General features: G+C 48.0%; 1 protein-coding gene across 1 annotated transcript in view; it reads right to left on the bottom strand.

Moving 5' to 3' along the window:
- The window catches only part of TfAP-2 (transcription factor AP-2), a 99904-nt gene that overhangs the window by 16781 nt on the left and 63557 nt on the right, over positions 1-19566 (bottom strand). Inside the window, exon 5 of the mRNA XM_084579718.1 lies at positions 7282-7608. Within this exon, the coding sequence (XP_084435844.1) occupies positions 7282-7608 (327 nt within the window). The remainder of the gene's footprint in view (positions 1-7281; positions 7609-19566) is intronic.

The raw sequence follows: 19566 nt of genomic DNA, 5'->3' as shown, positions 1-19566 counted from the left end.
CTTCTGTGTGGGTATGCTATACCAGTCTTCTGGGTGCAGATCGAGTAGGAGCTCAGAAAGCGGAAATACATGCCGAGGATTTAAGGACAGGTTGGTGATTTTCACGAGAAAATAAAAAACGGCGCCGACATACTGAGAAAACATGTCCCCATGCTTGTCTCTGAGGCAATTTACCCCCCCCCCCCCCCCCCTCCCTCTTCATTCCCTGTAGATTAGCGGAAATGGATCTCGCACATGGCCCATGGTTCAGACTCGTGCGCGCTGCAATGAAGCCCCCCTTTGAAAACACAGCCGAGTCACATGTGGACTGCGTTCGATATTCCTTACTTGGAAAAAAATTGCCCACGATTACGTTACTTCCTAATGCGAAATTTGAGCGCAGCTCATCAGCTGTTTCACCTTTTCGATAGATTGAGGCAAAGATTTCGAGCAAGACACATATGTACGCATATCTCCCTCTCGTTTTTCACTCCCATCTTCTCCCCTTCCTTTACGACGTGGTACATGTGCCCGCGGAGAAATGTGACAGAGTCTGCGCCTTATCTTCCTGTAAATCAATTTGAAGCGCCGCTGACGCCTGCTGTAAAGCACATCAGAGTTCACCGGTGCTCTATAATTCGTTTACAGGAAACGAAAGGCGCAGTATCTGTCACTCGCGGAATCCCACTATCATCATCTCGGTAGACAAGGGGAATTATGATCAGCGCTTCATGATGCAAAGTTTATTTTTATGGTGCGCTCTCGAAAATGTGAAAGCTTCTGCCGACAGCGCCTGCTGACAACGATCTTAAAAAGCGCTTCCAGGGGCGCCGCAGAAGTACTACTTGTCGCCTGTTGTCCTGCCGATCACTCACAGCAATCCGCATGGCGCAGGACTTGTTTTTCCCGCCCCAAGATGCCGCCTCTGTATTTATACCTTTAGAAGCGCGCTGCTTATAAGTGACGTCACCTTACACTTATCAAGCTCCTCGCTCCGTGACCGCAGTGGAGTATCGCACGGAGCCATTCGCTGGAATTCTCTACGGCACCTCCGACAGAGGGTTTAAAACGATGGCATAGTCTTAATTAATGGGAGCCCCAGCACTCTCTCCAGCTATCTTCGGAAGCACGAGACACGATATTTCCATCATGTCGCCGCTTTAAACAGGTTTGATAGTCCGTAATGCATGAAAGGCATCAACGAGTAGGCATTTTGCCGTTATCGGAAAAGGCCAGAAGACATTGCGTACGGAAGCGTGTAATTAGCAATATCAAATAAGTCGGGTGAAAGTGATATAGTAGCGCACATTATTAACAATAAATAATAATAAAAAAAGAAAATGTTTAAAGCTCGCAACGGAAAATGGTGAAAAAAGGACTGAACACGCAAGCGGATGCCAAACTAAATTGCGCGATAATTTAGCAAGAGAGAGCGACAGAAGAACGGAGCTTACCGCAAGAAGAAGAGGCTAAGGGAGGCGAAGTAAAGGAAGAAGAAAAAGAGCAAGGAAAGAAAAGAATGCAACAGGGCGAAGTGAATCTTTCGCCCGATGCAACCAAAGGACCGGCGCAACAAAAACTTGCCTGGCGAGTCTCCCCGCAACGCGGATCTTGTCAACAAAAGTGCAATCGCGCGCCGACCGCTGTCGCAACTGAGTCGTCCGGGTGTTTATCTGTGCACGGAGCCGCCTCATATCCACGCAAACCGGAATTTTTTTCCGGGGTTCGCTTATAGCGGACAGAGTGGTCACGGAGGTGGACTTAAAAATGTTGCGGAAGACTTGTGCCTTCGCATAAAGCCTGTCCGTTCCGATCGCATTAAATACGTGCGTATCACACACGGTCCGAAACTTCTCCATGGTCCGATGTGACGCTTTTTTTCCTCGCGGTATAAAGCACTGCCACTGTTTACGGTGTGCGGAGCAAATAAGCAGCAGAGGGCGGCGGAATGAGTGGTAAGCGATGGAATTAGGTTTCTTGTCAGCAAATCATTCAGGTCACGTGTATAATAACGGTGCCAATGAATCCCCATCTCCAAAACGGCAAGTTTTCAGTCCCCCTTAAGTCGGTCAGTAACATGATAGGTCAGACGTTAGGCGGTGCCTATATGTTATCCCACTCTCAATTTTCGGCAATCGTACTGAGGCCTTGAAGAGTCGATGCACGATTGAGCGTTCGTCGACCAAAGCCTAAGCAAAATTCTGATAGGTATGAGGAGGGGGCTTCCCAGTTGGGTCTCATATAAAAATGACGTCGCTCATGTCCACGAGGGATGCGTCGTTTCACTGAGCTGAGAAGTACGCTCATAGGATCACACAAGCAGCATCGAAACTTTGTGTGCCGTCGCTTTGATTGGCTAAGCTCTTTCGTGGCGTCATTATAGCAAATGACGTCACTAGCCGTTGCCGTGGCAACTAACACTGTCTGTGTCGTTTCTCTGATTGGCTAAGGCTCGTGACGCCATTAATACAAGTGAAGTTATCAGCCGTTAACATAGCGACTTACACCCTAGTAACCTACACTCCGTGGTTTCCATAGCGACCACAAGAGACCGTAACGCTCCCTGTTTGAAGTTCGCAGCCTCAAGAAGACACAAGCATGCACCTGGTCGGTGGTAGCTGGCAGGTAACAAGTCCGGACACTTACTGGTCGGCGCGTTGTCTGTTGTCTCGAGACCAGATGGCATGATAGGGTTGGAATGAGCTAGCTGCTAGACCGGGCAGCTGCTTCCATGTAGAAGGAAGACAACTGAACACAGTTGAAAATTGTGTTCCGTCGCTCTGATTGGCTAAGCTGTTTCGTGACGTCACATCCACTTATCCTCGTGCGAGTAATCCAATCTATGGCCGGTACAGCTAAGACTATGACTGACCATGACCTGACCGTTGACCTTAACTTAAGCTTTGATTTAATATTTGACCTTGACCTAAGCCGTGCGACAAACCCATACTCCTCTACATACTGTCAATGACGTAACCAGGTTATAGTCTCTCCCATTTTTTTTTATTATGATTAGAGATGATATGAAAGCTGCGAAAATGCATGACGACACAAGCCGAGGCCATTGAAATGACTTCAGCCTAACATGTGCTCACGTTGCCATATCCTCTGAACTTGGCATCCATTCTCAAGTTTTCAATGATCGGAACCTTGAAAACTATGAAATGATCTTGACTATCAATGTGTATTTGTTGCATGCAGTTGATTTCCACTTTTTCTCCAATTTCATTGTCTACATGCCGCTGCGCACCTAGCTCACGCCTTCTTTTTGAATCTTTAAAACAGCCCGCCAAAAGGCAAAGCTTACAAAAGAAGGCATGCCTTACAGTCGCGGCCTATACAATCCTTACAGAAGTGTGTTAATTGTCTTGACTAGGCGCTCATGAAAGTGACTGACCACCATTGCTATTGGTTCAGCGATAGTGATGAATGCTCGCCGCTCTAACCGGATTTTGGTGGTGACCACAAAACGGGTCACGAGCTGTCACTCAACGTTATATGGATCAACAACCGCGTTTACCCAACCTCGTAGGCTTCCTCAGTCCCAATTCCGTTAGTTGCTAGCAACTTAAAACCGTGCGTTAATAACGAAGGTTCACGCAAATGTAATAGTAAAGAGTACAAACCACACCCCACAATTTCGGTCGATCGGTCGGTGCTGACCACATGACGGAAATAAGAATTCGCAACCAGAGCAAGCAAGCTTGACATATTTTGCTCTAATTCGTGTTTAAGGACAGTTTGTCGATAAAAGACACATATTATTGCATTGTCTGAAACAGGCGTACAGAGTAGTATCGTCGTTATCATATAATATGTTAAGTACGTAGCTACTATATGTGGTCAAAATTCACGGAGCCCTCCATTACGGCGTCTCTCATAGCCTGATCGAGTCGCTACCCGATCAAAAATAAACATATTTGCATATGTGCCACTTACCTGACTTTGCAGATTCGGAAATGAAATTGTACTGCTTTTCAGAAATTTTGTTTTTATGATGCTGGCGTCTTTTGTTGTGTGTTACCGTTGCGTGTTGTCTACTGCAGCTAGTTATACCAGTTTTTTTTCCAGTTAACGCGTCAGTTCGTGGGCTTTTCTGTTTATGCTTCTGTGACAAGCATTTCCCAGGGCTATTTGCAGCCACTAACCTCTCCTACATGCCGATATGCCAGCTGCGGTGCACGATTTCGCTTCGATTGAGGCGAAATTAATTGTGCGATATCAGGGCAATTTAATACTGTCGGCGGAAATTAATCCGCAGCCCTGTACTACCGCATCCATGGACACATCGACAAGTACAAGACCGATTTCTGCTTCCTCTTTAGTCCAGTTCGTTTTGCATGAAATGTCTGTTCACGAACTCGCCCAACAGTCTGCTTTATACAGAACACACCCGTCAGACAGACGTCACCTCGGATGCGACGACGGCAAGGGCATCCCGCGACCAACCGGACCTCGACTGAAGGTCGTCATGACATAAGACTCGCTTCATCAGACACTCCAGTCACGGGCCGAGTGAGGAATGCCGCCGAGGTGGGGCGCTACAATCGGCGCCAGATGGCGCAACCCGGTCGGAAAGACTAAAGCACCTCTATCCTTGGAAAGACGATGAAGAATAAAGAAAGCCCCGTGACTGTCAAAAAAGAAAAGAAACAGGAACGCCGCCGGATCCGAGGTTGGATATGGGAAGTAAGAGGCCAGCCTCAAAGCGGCGTATGTGCTCACACTGTACAGAGGGATACGGCAGGCGCAGAGGAAGCGTTACGAAACTTCCCAAGTCCGAGAAAACAGACCGCGCGAGAGAGACCTTTGCGACGAACGATGACGGAAAGAAAGCTAGGGAGACGAAGGAGAAAGGGAAAAAGAAAGCCCTCCACCAGAGAGACCGGAGAGTTCAAGAGACGGACCACGGACGACGAAGACGAGATCCGGACGAATGCCGCAAGATTATCTGTTTGCTTTTCGTCGCCGCGGTTCCTGCCAGAGACCTCGTGTAGAAGGCATTTACGAATCCGGCTGAAAACATCGTGGCAGAGAATGAGGAAAATAGAAGAGGACAGTTAGAAAGCACACCGGCCCAACGAAGAAAGCGTCGATTCGTGAAAGGCGCAAAGTTCTTTTTTGTTTTTGTCTTTTTGTTTTCTCATTTTTATTGACGACGGTCTTAGCGAAGATGCACATTAGACAGCTTTCTTTCGATTGTGACTCTTTCTGGAAGTGTAGCGCACTGCTCTAGTATTCAGCAGGATGCGGCTGTTCTCGGACAGCAACGGCCTCGCGAGTAAGTTATCTTTACGAGCGAGCCGCAGCCGGAGTCGAGATATAGGGAAAATCACGAGGAGGGGAGGTTGCGCGACCACACCGCAGCCAGCAAATGAATCTCGCTTCCTCGTCATCCTTCTCGGCCAATTACGACGTCTGCACTTCAATACAGCGCTCTCTCTCTCTCTCTCTCTCTCTCTCTCTCTCTCTCTCTCTCTCTCTCTCTCTCTCTCTCTCTCTCTCTCTCTATCTATCTCTCTCTCTCTCTCTCTCTCTCTCTCTCTCTCTCTCTCTCTCTCTCTCTCTCTCACCGCACAGCCCGATTGTTCAGTCGTAAATTGTGCATCTCCTTCCAGGAGAAGCAGCCGAGCGTACGTGGCGAAACTTCTCGCTGCTTTGTTCTTATCTCTTGTCTCCTTTTACGTATACGCTGTTTCTTCGTTCGTGGCGATAGAAGTTGAGCGGTTCCGCGAAAAAGACCGTGCGCCACAGGGGATGGGCATTCGATCACTGGTGTCGTATTCGTAACAGCTTGCCGGAATGCTTTTCCTTTCTTTGTCTTTACCATTGGTCAGCAGTGCACGCACACATACAAAAATACACCCAGCTATGAATTCCGGTTGGCAGACATCCTTTCTGGTAATGTAATATTCTTAAGACAGCTCCCAAGAAGCACGCGTATCTTCGCCTAGTCGCAAACTAATGTTCCTAATATTTGCTGTTCATTTCGAGAGACACCGTCGACCAAATGCAGTTGTTTCCGGCTTTTATTGTTGCGTCTATCTGTTAATACGGTCTCTCTATATTATAATCGCACGTGGATAGGAAGAATCACTATGTATTATGACATTTAGTTACAGCTATCATTATGGTGCTCTCTTCGAAATGGAGGGTAAGGAGGTAGCAGTAGAGGAGGACGCGGTGGCTGTCGCACTTTGAAATAACTTTCAATTAAAACGACACTTTTCATTTCGCCTACTGTTTAATTGTTCTTCCTATCCCCTGCACCGTCTCTTCTACCGTGCCTTTGCGCTCACCGACCCCTTCCTCTTCATCTTTCTGCAAGGTGCTACCGTGAGCATTTGGTTGCAAAACCCTTCGAAGTGTCTCATTGAAGGCTTGGCTGCTGAGCTTGACGAACAGGTTCGATACCGGCCGCGGCGGCTGCGTTTCGACGGAGGTCAAATGCACTATACGCCCGTATACTGTGTGATGTTAGTGCGTGTGAAGAACCTCTGGTTGTCGAAATTTCTCTGGAACTCTCCATTGCTGCGCCTTTTTGAGCGGTAGCTAAGGGCTCCGTGTCGCGACGCCGGCAATGCCGGCGTCGCGACCGTGATCGGATAATTGAGATTGGTCGATACGACGGCGACGACTTGCGATGACATAGCTTTGCGCGGGAACTTTAAACGGCCCAAACGCTGGGGTTCAACGCGGCCTTACGCATGGGACGAAAGTGTATAAAACACGTCGTACAATTCGAATTAAACGTTGCCGCATATCTGAAATGGTTGAGTTTTGTAAAGAAAATAATTTAGCTTAATTTAGCTAAACGGGTTTCACCACAACCCTTGCACTGCGAGACATACACGCTTGTACGGGTTAGAAACAAGTGAAATTTATATGTGCACATATACCACTTCACCTGTAACGCCACACGGCTCATGAGTCGTGTTCGAACGTTTGAACGGGTTCGATTGACAGAATCCTGGGGTCACTTTTGCTGAAAGCAACTCAGAATTACATTCAATCAGTAAGCGTTCTGTTGCCTAGAGTCGTTCGCTGAAGAGGCCGAGGAAAGTACACATAGTGTACCTTGAGCACAAGGACAGATCACCAGAAGCAGCTTGATCTGTCGGCTCTTTGCCGGAAGTGGCCAACTGACCACAATAGCAAGCATTGTGAAAGTCAGCCGAACATTCTATACGTGACGTGGACAATCAACCTACCGCTCCCACTCTTGTGATGAAGTCAGAGGTCACGAACAAGGGTGCTGACATGTTCATGCGCTTCTGGGTTTGGGGACAGACCATCGCTCACCTTCGACCAGAGAAGTGAGCAGAGTAACGTTGGCCGCCTTGCGCCGACCAGCAGGTAGGTTGAGACCTATCTTTTCCAACTTCTCCCGCAGCGAGCGGCCGCCGTTCTTGGACTTTGCGCGGCGCAGGACACCGCCCAGCAGCGACGCGTTGAGGCACTCGGGCGGCGACAGGCGGCGCTGGACCTCGCCCACGGTGACCTTGTACTTGGACGTGGAACTGAGCAGCGACAGACGACCGGGCACCGAGCAGAACACGTCCGTCGGGGACGTCACCCCGCTGATGACCATGTCCTTGTGGTTCTCCGAGGAGTTGCGGACCTTCATACCTGCGGCACAGAGAGAGTTCAACTGCAGTTCACCAGGAGACCCGTGTCGACACATACCTGCGGCACAGAGAGAGTTCAACTGCGGTTCACCAGGAGACCCGTGTCGACAGCACTACAATTAGCAGGGAAAAAATGTGGGCTGGTCGCTGTTGATTTTATGTCACAAAAGCGAATGTGCTCGCTTTGGGCGGCCACTGCTGTTCTGTCAACAAGAATTCCTTAGTTACTGCGCGCACCCGTGAAGCTTCACTTCGTAACACGGGCGCAGCCAAGTTCTGGCAACGAGCTGAATGAAGTAGATGGTACCGTGCTACCACGCGGATTCCTAATATCACTTGAAGGAATCATCGACAATCCACGTCAATTTCGCGGATAGTATGCTAATTGGCATATGACCTAAGGACCCACTAACCGTTTCAGGTGTTGAAGCCTGAGGCACATGGGGAACTTTGCGATAGTACGATTCAGCATCTGCCACTTTCGCGCTCGTTCAGTGAAAAAGAAGACATGGTATTCCTTACAGTAAAATAGCTGACAACGTGCAAGAGAAAATTTTGTCTGAAGATGCTGAACATAGGAGTGCAAAGTGGCCATACTGCGGCCACATGCGCCTCCTCGCCGGTCCGACGGCGGCTCGCGGTTCTCTGGCATCTAAATTCCCCATCCCCATATTTTGCGCGACTAAAAACAGCGTCCGTTTAGTTCTAAAAGAGATGCGCTCCACGAATGCACTTCACGCTTGCTTTTAAACAATTTGGCAGCACCGTACGGAGTGACAATGAACAGTCGCTGCATGAGTGGCCTTCACATCACCACGGCTTTGTGGGGCGAAATAAAAACGATTTGCCCCCCCCCCCCCCCCTCCCCCCCCTCCTATTTTTTTTTCTTACTGCGATTCTTCACTATCTTTTATGGCTCTTAGCACATGCGTGTCTTACCACCCCTGTACGAGAGCGTAAAAACGACATTCATGTCCAGCGCCCAAACGGATCGTCTCCTCCAACCAAAAGAAACACCAGCTGACAAGACTGCTCTGGATGCACGGTGCAGCCAGCGTTCTTCAGTACTATCGACACCCCAAATTACTGAACAATCGTGTTGCACCGCAGGAAAGACGCGCAGGATAAGCCTAACTCTACGAGCAAGTAAATGACGCCAGTGCCCTGAAGGCGTTGTGGTATATATGGCGTCATTAAGAAAACAGATGAAATGATTGTCCGGAGAGCCCTAACCTTACATTCGGCATGAATGATATTCGACAAGACAACAATCATTTATGCTTGTCTAGAGATTGCGTTGGTATAAATGAGGATATTAGACTATCAAGTAACACAGCATATAAAGACACGGACGACTTTCGAGGTCAGATAACTGAGTCCCTCAGTACACAACGCGGCGACAAGACTACAGAGACGCTTACTACGCGGATATCGAAACACAGCTGCTCTTCGAGCTAAAATGGCGCAGCTATACCAAGAGGTCCCGTTGAGGCGTTCAGTTGCTACAGCACGTGCTTTTCGGAATGCAAAACAGTGGCGCGGCACGGGCGAGCGAGCAAGAGCGAGATACGTTCGGTGCCGCTGCGCGCGATCATAGCCACTACAGGCTTGAAAGCTGGCACAGAAAATAACCGCGCCTCTTCTCGGCGCTTATCGTGTCCCAGAGCCCGAGAAAGCCTTTCGACAAGGTGAGACACTTTGTTTCCATGCTGCTGCTGCTTAGTCGCGCGCTGATCCTTGCCAGCCACCGCCACCAGATGCCGCGGGCTATGTAAACGGCACATTCAGTGATAGGAATTCTTTTCATGAGTGTGTTTGTTTGTTTTTATTTGCGGCCGATAATCGGAGCAGACGGCCGCTCTCCATTGACTTTCTTACTTTTCGTCTGCCCTCTTTTTTTCTCTCTCTCTTTCCCTTCCCTCGCTGTCGCAGACGACGGTACAACGACGGCGACCGCGTCGTCTGCAACGCGAAACGCGTGCATGTGAGCACGTCTGCGTCGCTCCCTGCGAGGACGCCATTTTGAATTGCGGCTGAGGCGTTCTTGCAGTTGCCCTGTTTTGTTTTTCCTCGCAGGGGTTGTTCTGCGGCGTACGGTAATAGCGCTTCCTACACGCGGCCAGAACGACCTGCTATACTGCGTACGCGACGGCGGCTAAGCAGGGTGTGGCTTGTCGCGAGTTGACGCTGCCGCACGCTTGCGGGAGCCTCTCCCACCTGTATACGGAAAGACGAGAATATATAAACGAAAATGCTATCGCGCTCGCGCGGACGGTCAGTCGGGTCATTAATCCGGTCGGTCTCACCGTCATCGACACGTTTATTAACCCTACCGCCATTAGGGCAGCGGCGCTGAATGCACGCTTCTAGCTACTCGGTAGGTAATTAACCAAATGAACAGCGCATGCGCGCGCAGCCCCGTGAGTTGTTTAGTTTGTTTTTATTTTTACCGGCGAGACGATTCCCCGCATGTGCGTGTATATATATATACCCACACGAGCGACACTCTATACCACTCTGAGCAACAAAAATAAAGCACAGACAAAAAAAAAAAAAAGCGAATATTTATAAGCTCTCGCACACGAGCAAGGTTGAACAGGTAGAGATGCGATATAATTCCAGGCCCACACGGACAGCGGATAAGGCTGCAGAAGTAGTCTTTTCGTGTAATATATCCAGGCTTAATTAGGCCCGCGACGCTGGCATGATAGTTTATTTTCCTTCGTTTTTTTCCCTTGGGGAAGCTAAATGCTAGACTGCATCCTCTTCCATTTTTGTCCTTATTTTGTTATTGCCCTGTTGTTTATGCCGCAAGTCAGCCTTTTTTGTTAAGGGCAACAAGTTGCCCGAACGATAACATGACAGCCCGAGGCAACTCAACTACACCTTACCGATGAACGTAGCAATATCATTTCAGTCACAACATACGTGTCTCTTTTCGAAATGGTGGGGATCGAAAGCAACATATGGTAGTTAATTGACTCTGCTTGTGCTGCGTCCGCATCCGCCGCATGCGCTTTATCGCGTATTCGTACTAAAGCGTCATTGTTAGCATAGTTCCAGAATTGCCTCGCAGCTTAACCGCTGCTATGGTGATAGCCACGCAAAAATTTCGCAAACTTAAGAATTATGAGATTTCTTAACGCGTGTCCGCGCTTATGGGAGGGGAAAATAAGCGCACTACTAACAGAAGAAAGCCCAACTGTTTCGACGAACGACTGTTGCGCCCACTAATAGCGGGCATTTTCGTTCACAGCTAGATAGCAGCTAGACACGCGGCAAACATAAAGGCTTATGTAGGGGTATCGTTTTCAGACACATCGTGCTTAAAATAGGCCATCTATATGACAAGAAATTATGAAGATTACATAATCAGAGTCGCATTTATGAGCGCCATCTTCATTACCAGTAATCTTTTGCAGGAACCCTCTTAAGGCAGCAGTGACAACCTTTTTCCCGATTGTTTTGTCATTTGAACGTGACAATTAAAATAAGGACTTCTTTTAAATTTAGAAAGCTAGACCGTTGAAAAATTCTAACCTAGCGAGAACGTAATAGTGCGAAACCGCAATGGACAACACCTCAAACAAAATTTGAAGGAGCAAGCAGGAACTGCAGCTGCAGTGATGAAAGCTGTGGCAGTGCTTCGTTTCAACGCGGTAATGCATCCATAACTGGCTGCCCGCCAGGTTACACCACCGCTGCTTGCCTTATTTCTCTAATAACCCACTTACTACATAACTGCCTCGTCGCAATGACGCGTAGGCGACAACGCGAGGATTCGCAGACGGTACTACGGCGTGAGGACTAGCAGACGGCAGCTTTGAAACACTCCTGCGTCTGACATTGCTCCCCACTTTAGGCCGTTAATGCGCACATTTCAGGGACTCCATTGTAGAGCTTTTTTTTTTTTTTTTTTTTTTTTTCCTGTCCGGAGCTAGCTGCCACGAGGGGCTCGAAAATAGGGCTACAAACGCCGTCACAAGGAGAAGTTGTATTAAGATCAGAAGCTGCAGCAGCTCCGTCTAATTCACAGCGCACGTGTTAGGACGCGCGTCGTCTGCTACATGCGCGCGCGCGGAGCACACGACACGCGGCGACGGCGGCAGAAAGGCCGCATACACAGAGGGGAGCAAGCAGGGGTAGCCGCATTTTGGGGTCGTGGCAATGACCAGCTCCGACGCGAGAGCGGCTGGCCGACCCGCTCGGTCCAAAATCATCGCGAGGGGAAGAGACCGATGACAATTATCATAAATTACCGACGCCACGCATTAATCTCGCCCGCGAAGAGAGGCTGCTGCTGTTGCTGGCTAGAGAGATGTCTCCCGCGTTTTCCTCCTCCTCCTTTCATTTATGCTGGAGTGTTCTCTCGCTCTGTTTGCTACTTCGTGGTCGCAAGACACCTGGCCTCTCTTTTTTGCTCCCAGCTGCTTCCTCCATTCATTGCATTGTATTGTTGAAATGGCTCTCTCCTTTTTCCCTTAACGAGGATAAATTGGGGCTACTTGGTATACGGCGAAGAATGCGCAAAGGTCGCTCACCACTGGCAACATTTCGAGCGAATACGCATATATCCGAAGTTGCATTCGACATGCGAGCCTTTCATCCCGTCGGCTACGCCAGTGGAACATGTGTAAAGAATATAAAAAGAACAAGCGGCAACCCCGGAGCTCAACTTCGGAACAAAAAGGAGCCAGCGACGGCGAAGCTATGCGCACGTGCGGGGTGCGAGTTCTGCAGAGGAACGTCTGGGAGAGGAGGAAGAAAAAGCGCGGACGGAACGGTGCAGAGACTTCGTCGAGAAAGACGTGTGTAACCATGTCTGAATATATCCAGTGTTCGTTACCGTGAGACAGTTTTTGTCCGCGTGTGATTTCGTCTTTTTCATTCGAACCCCCAAAAGTTTAAAGTTGTAGTCAGCAAAGTTCAGTTCTAAAATTTACGACATGCTTTCACGGAAACAGCACAGTTATGCATATTGAGGGCTCGTCATTGCATTCCTTTTTTTATTTGTTACTCCTAAAGAGCGTGCTCCTTCCCTGCCCGCTTTATGTTCAATGTACAAAAATAAGTTCTTGTGAGCATAGCAAGGCTTGGGAGTCCAATCTACCTAATCTACAGCGAGGCCTGAACACTACGAGTTAAAAACAACTAAATATTGCTGCTATACCGACTCACATTCTTTCTATAAAACTTGCAAAAGTAGTACTGATATTTTTATTTCAAGCCTGTCGAATCAAGGGCGACCGCTCTGTTGCGAACGATTCGTGCACTTGCTCACGGTATACCATTGCAACCACGCAGTTCTAAGGCATCCAGATGAAAGCTGAGCCACCGCTGGCGAGGCGCATTCGATTTATACACTGTTCCTGCTGTGCGCCCTTCTTGTGAGCAGACATGGCAGTAATTGAACTACAGTAATGAAATTACTGTAATTTAATTACTTTTTCGGTAATTTGTATTGTAATGAATTACTTTTTCAGTTTGGTAATTTAGTGATGTAGTGAATTACTTTTGGTAGTAATTTCGCAGTAAAGTAATTAATTCCTCTCGAAATTACTTTTACTAAAGTGCGCCATCACTCCTTCAATAGACAACGAAGTAGAGTGCGCGAAAGCAGGACCGACGTGCTGCAATCCGAAGCCAGCGTAACGGATTGGCAAAAGAAGACAGAATTGAGCAGAACTGTAGTCGACTAGAATACTCTGGAGAGCAAGTTGTTGTTTAATAGCTTTACTTAGTTTTTGCATTTATGGAAACTAGAAAGTAATTTCAAATTAATTGAATTACTCAGTAGAAGTAATTGTAATGTAATTTCATTACTTTTGGGGAGCAGTAATGAGTAATGTAATTTAATTACTTTTGTGCGATTTTCAGGAAAGTAATTAGTAATGTAATTTAATTTAATTCCTTTTCAAAAGTAATTTTACCATGTATGCTTGTGAGTATCCAACACGAACCCACTTATGTGTAACCCAATCAAAAACGCACATCCAAAATGACCGCGGACTATATTTAGGCCTCTGTGATCTCGGCTGATCAGTTTCGTTGACGATTGAAGGCCGCGAAAAACTCGCATGTCCGTCGCTTCTTTTCCTCTTAACAGTTGTGCTATTTTCCGCTTTTTCTTCTGCAGCTTGTGACGCTCTTTTTCTGGAACAGTCACCCCTTAAGGTCGCCTAATAGTGACTTAACAGTGGCAGGACAGTGATTATAACGGAACGCAATAATATTCCAAGGCTTTATTTCATCACCGTCTTTGGCCGCAAGTAGGAATATGCAGCTGTTTCCAAGACTAAGAGTTACACTTTGCGCCATGAATTCTAATTCAACGCCCTCTGGACGAAAAGAAAGGAAGCTTTTTCGCCGAATTCACGTTTCATGAACCTAAGACGGATGTCGCGACAGTAACTTCTACTTATAGTGCTAACTGTGTCATTGAGGATTTCCTTTGTTCACGGTGTTAAAGGTTAACTTCCCTAGCAGAAGACTCAGTGACGTCACCCCAGCAGAGTCACGCGTGATCATCAATTCAGAGCAATGAAGATCAAACACTTTTGTTTGCCCGTTGAAAAAACCCTATGAGTCACAATAACCTCATACAGATTTCTCGTACTAAACTCGTGCAGAGTCTCATATCATATCACACAAATATCATTCAACGTATGAGAAATATATGAGGATTGTATGATATGTGTATGAGTTTGTATGAGAAATCTGTTTGAGGTTATTGTGACTGATACGGTTTTTTCACTAAGGTTGGGTGACGAGTATGCGCCGCCTTTGGTTATACATGAGCCAACGTGGCGCTCTTTGAAGCCCTGGTGGTGGAGACGAGTTGCAGGTATTCGACATAAAAGTTCCTAACATCTGGCGAAGGCTAAAAAAAGGTCTGTACTTAAAAGCGATATGCCTACAAGTATAGACGGAAACTCCAGTTAGTGATGACATCAGGTAAATCAGCATTTGAATAGATTTACTATAGGGCTTTTGGGGATGTGCCGTTGTTGGAAGCGCAAAGTGAGGTACTGACTGTATTGCTTCTTTCGCAAACATTCGAGGTAGGAAACTTCCACAGTGAAGCCGCACGTAAAGGAAAATATGTCACGTTTTCGCCAAGTGAATGCAGGCGGATAAAAAAGGTACTGAATAAATACTGCCCAGGCTACTGAATTGGGACATATTTTCATTAAACAGTAGCTTCAGTTATGAGTGCTAGGTAACGGCTACTCAGAATTTTACAGCTGTTCGTCAGCTCATGGCTACCGGATAACAGCGTAAATTATTTTGTGTGTATGTGCAACAATCCCGAAATAGCAGTTATTGAAATATACACATACCAAGATGCAGCCTGGCTTACACAGCAGTTGTTCAGCTGCAATCGCACCGTTCGCTTCAGCAAACCTGACGCAAGATTTCGCAAACTATGAAACCAAGGTTGCCTAAACATGCGTAAAAGTCGAAGTCGCTACTGGTACGTAAATAACGCGATGCCATAACTTGCGGCATTGCAACGTGAGTATTACACTTGTTTCGCTCCCAAGCTTGGTCTACCCGCTAGACTAACCGGCATAAAGAAAAAGGCAAACTAAGCGAGGCAACCTCGGGCGGTTACGTGGAAGGCAAACAGAGAGATGGCCGCAACGCCTCAGCTAGACCGAGCCAGCACGCGATCTCAGCCCGAAAGAACGACAGGGATTATAAGGAGCGCTAAACGAGTCACAACAAACAGCCAGCCAACAAACCAGCGACAACATTGACGGTGCAGTCGACGCGTTTCTCTCCGCGCGCCGGGAGAAAATTTAAAGGGCAGGAGGAAAAAAAACAAGAGAGCGACGCTTAGCCTAAGAACCGCGCGGACCCAGAACAGTTGTCCCCCGCACCCCTCAGATCGGCTTCGCCGAGAAGGAACAGGTTTTCTGGAGCGAGACGACGGAACGGTCTGGGGCACGCAAAGCCGTGTACCGCGAGCTGACAACGAAAACAAAACGGTGCGGTGGCCGCGGCAGCCTTCGATGTACTATTGACGCGAGCCTCTACGTAGACATGTAGTATTTCATTTGACAGCCTGGCTCCATTTCCCTACTCTCTCTCGTCGTTTTGCTGCACTTTTCATTCCGAACCGTGCATAAATATCTGTCCGCTTATTAACGAAACGAACTTGTCCTGATTCGAACTGCCCGCGTTTCTCGTTCTGTTTCGTCTCCGCTTTGTTGTCGCTTTTGCGGCTCAGTGTTGTTTCCGATAATTTTGCGGTCAAAAATCAAGAGGTAGGTGTAAAAAAAGAAGAGACACTTAAGCTTCGACTCAAGGCTGTGACGTGATAGCTGCCTTTATTCCTTTATAATTATGCACATAATAATTAATATATACCTTCGTAAGTTGCCACTGTATTCATGGAAGACCATATACGACATGCATATAAATCAGCTTGTTCACCAGCCGTAAAGTATATACCTAGCGAGGCCTAGTATTCAGAAACGGAAGGTCGTGGGTTCAAATCCCGCATAATACTCCTGACATTTCTCTTCTAATGAAAATAATTTCCTTATAAATTGAATAATCTTTAAGACATGCGGCTACTTTATTTCACATTGAATATGATGGTTTAGTCACCTTCGTTCCACGCGTGACGTCACGTTTCATGTCATATTTTCAAGTTATTGGATTTCTTAGGTCATGAGCGCGTAAAGTCAAGGCATCAATAAGGATTTTCACGTCATGACACCGGACGCCGAAGGCATAATGCCAGGTTTCCTTGCTTAACGGTATCTTTAAAGTTATCGCTTTAAAATTAACACTAGTCAGGCGGCACTAGGTATTTCGTTGCACCGTACCAAAACGTCACTATTTTTGGGGAACAAGAGTTGATGAAGTTGGTAAGCGATCCAGCGGACCTACCGGCTGCAGTGAACAGTGCTCGCGAAGGTCACCGATAAGCCGACACCAAAACACACTTCATGCGACACGCGAGACGGCAAAATCCGAGGAGGTCAACCAGCATACTCGGAGGCGTATTGCCGCTGTTGCATGTGGTGACATTCACACGAATGCGGTGTAAAGGTGCGTCGCATTCGGTTTCTGTCGCATAGGCTTCATGTAAAACATGACTGACTGGCGGAGGAAGCGCATCTAAATCGTGGTGCTAAATAGAAGATTCAAATACACGGTGCATAATGCTGCTTCTCAGGAGTATGCAAACTTGCATGCAGGCATTCGGTTTGGTTTGGTTTATGTAGTTTAACGTCCCAAAGCGACTCAGGCTATGAGAGACGCCGTAGTGGAAGACTCCGGAAATTTCGACTACCAGGTGTTCTTTAACGTGCGCTGACATCGCATAGCACATGGGCGCCTTGCTTTTCGCCTCAACCTGGGGTTCTTTAACGTACACTGACATGGCATAGCACACGGGCGCCTTGCTTTTATATCCTGCAGCGGAAAGCGGCCGCCGAGGCAGCGGGATCCGATCCTGCATCCTTGGGAATGGTAGTCTAGCGCCGCAACCACTGCGCTACACCGGCGGGATGCATGCATGTATTCGTAATAAGAAGCCTATGTAATATTATGCCTGCAATGCCGGATGGTGGATAGATTTAGGAGGCACTATTGTGGACAGTATCAAATGCGAGCTTTACGTAAGGACTGTCCGCAGAACAGTGCACTTCGTAGACGAGTAAATTGGATTCGACGCGCTTCTTGCGCGCTCACGTAACTCGCTTGCAGTAAGTAGTACGTGGCTTTTTTTATTGAAAATAATAACAAAAGGGAAATAATATAGAATTTTTCCGGCCCCGTTATCTGCTATCGCAAGTAACAGAAGCACCTGAACTGCGGCGGTGGAAGTAAAAGGACAGCGAGGGAACAGTTCGGGGAAAACAAAGGTGGGAGGGATAGGCCGAAAGGACAGGGTAGTTGCGGTCATGTTACTATCCCCAAAGCCTCATATTATGGGCGGCAATTACGCATTACGCGGCCGCTTAAGCTGTTAGGTGATGTAATGTTACATGTTTTTAACAGGCTTGCGTTCGTTTTACTCATGTAACTTAATCATGCAACTCACGTATAACTCCGAAACATACATCACTCTGGCGGCTTTCTGAATGCCGCACGCTTTCTTTTCTTTCGTTTTATGGTAAGTGTGCACAGCACTTCATTAAAGAAGAGCTCATCCGGAAAAAAGACCACGTCATCGCGGTGAAACCATTCGCGGCCGTAAATTAAGGCACTTCGGTGAGACCGGTCGCGCGTCAATGCGTGTCGGGCGGCGACCACGCACGCATTAAAAGCGTGGTGATGAAGACGACTCTATCATTCAATTTGTTGCGCGCGGGGGGCGCGGTACACTCGCGGGCGCTTGCTTATGCCACCCGGCAACAAGTAGTGCTTGGCGGTCGCGTGATATGGCGGCTAAAACGAGGGCGTGTGGAGGGGGACACTATGTACGGTCGCTGCTTTCCCGGGCGGCACGCGACCCCAAGCGCGCCAGCGGCGGAAGCTAGCGGTGCGTGTCGGCAGCCGAAAACCGTGTTTTCACGGGGCGGTTGCGCTACGCAGCCCGGGTGAGCTATGCCCACCTCGCACTGGACCAGAAGCGTGGAAGTTTTCACAACCCGTCGACACACCGTCACAAATAAGCTTGCGACCACAGCGAGACACGATTTAGGGGAGTGGCGGGGGGAAAGAAGTGTAGGTAAATCACTGTGCTCTTCGCTCAAATCTATCCTTACAACCTACATGATACTATGACACATAGAAACAAGTGCAACTCCGCTCCGTGTGAGGGCTGCTACGAGCGGGCGTCGGATGACAGACGACGCGGTCGGCAGACACGAAAGAGCGGCCGAAGAACAAATACTCGATATGGACCGCACGCGCGTCCACCCTACTCCGCACGGGTCATTTAACAATACCGCAACGACGGAGGGCGGCTGGGTGGAAAAGGGACGGGGGGCTGTCACGACGCCTTCGTTATGACGCCTTTTTGTTGTGATTCGCTGCGCTCTACACAATGGCCTTCAGTCACGGCTCAGCGAACGCTCACGCCTCGTCCTCCCCTCTGCCTCCATCCGTCCCACTCCATCTTCTCTCATCAACGACGTCACGGGTGTTTTACAAAATAAATAAAAATGCGCGTGTACCGATCAAAGGTAGATGTTTTGCCAACCTTGCTGCCAAATATGTAGGCAAATACTTTAGGAATATATCGCCCCGCCGGGGTGGCACAATGGTTACAGAGCTCGGCTACTGTTCCCAAGGGTCGAATCCCGGCCTGGGTGACAGCTTTTCAATGGAGGAGAAAAACAAGGCGCCCGTGTGCTGTGCGATGTCAGTGCACGTTAAAGAACCCCAGGTGGTCGAAATTTTCGGAGCCCTCCACTACGGCGTCTCTCATAGCCTGAGTCGCTTTGGGACATTAAACCTCACAAACTAAACCAAACCAAATATCTCCCTATCGTGTTTGCGTATAGTCCATGACGATGAAAAAAGAAAGGATGTATATAACAATTGTGAGAAGTGAGAACCTAGAGTGTTTTACTTTTTAATTGCACACAAGGTGCCAGACACTCCTAATAGCTAGGCTACTCTATTCAGCGACCTTTTGCTCATTTTGTTGTTTCGCTAGCAAAAAAAAAAAAAAAAGAATGCATCAGCGGGCAATGTCAATACGAAGCTCTGAGTTATTATTGGCCGAACCAGATTTCGTGCTCTTTACGCAATTCAGGGCTCCGTTCCGGATCACCGATTAGAATATACCACAAGAAAAGTGATACCTGCGAACTATGTAAGCGACTGAACTGACCAGGAGGTAGTAGTAGCAGTAATATAAGATGTCATACTAAGTGTCAGGGAGTACGAAAACAGGTAAATAGACTAGGCTGCAATCGAGTGGTATGCATGAGACATGGCAGCTCTCTTTATCGAGATCTCATCTTAAACAGTCGCGCAAAGCCCCCCTCCG

Source organism: Amblyomma maculatum, chromosome 9 (genome assembly GCF_055883805.1).
Source record: "Amblyomma maculatum isolate TAMU_Amacu chromosome 9, ASM5588380v1, whole genome shotgun sequence".
NCBI classification, from domain to species: Eukaryota; Metazoa; Arthropoda; class Arachnida; order Ixodida; family Ixodidae; genus Amblyomma; species Amblyomma maculatum.
This window is presented reverse-complemented; position numbering and strand designations above follow the sequence as displayed.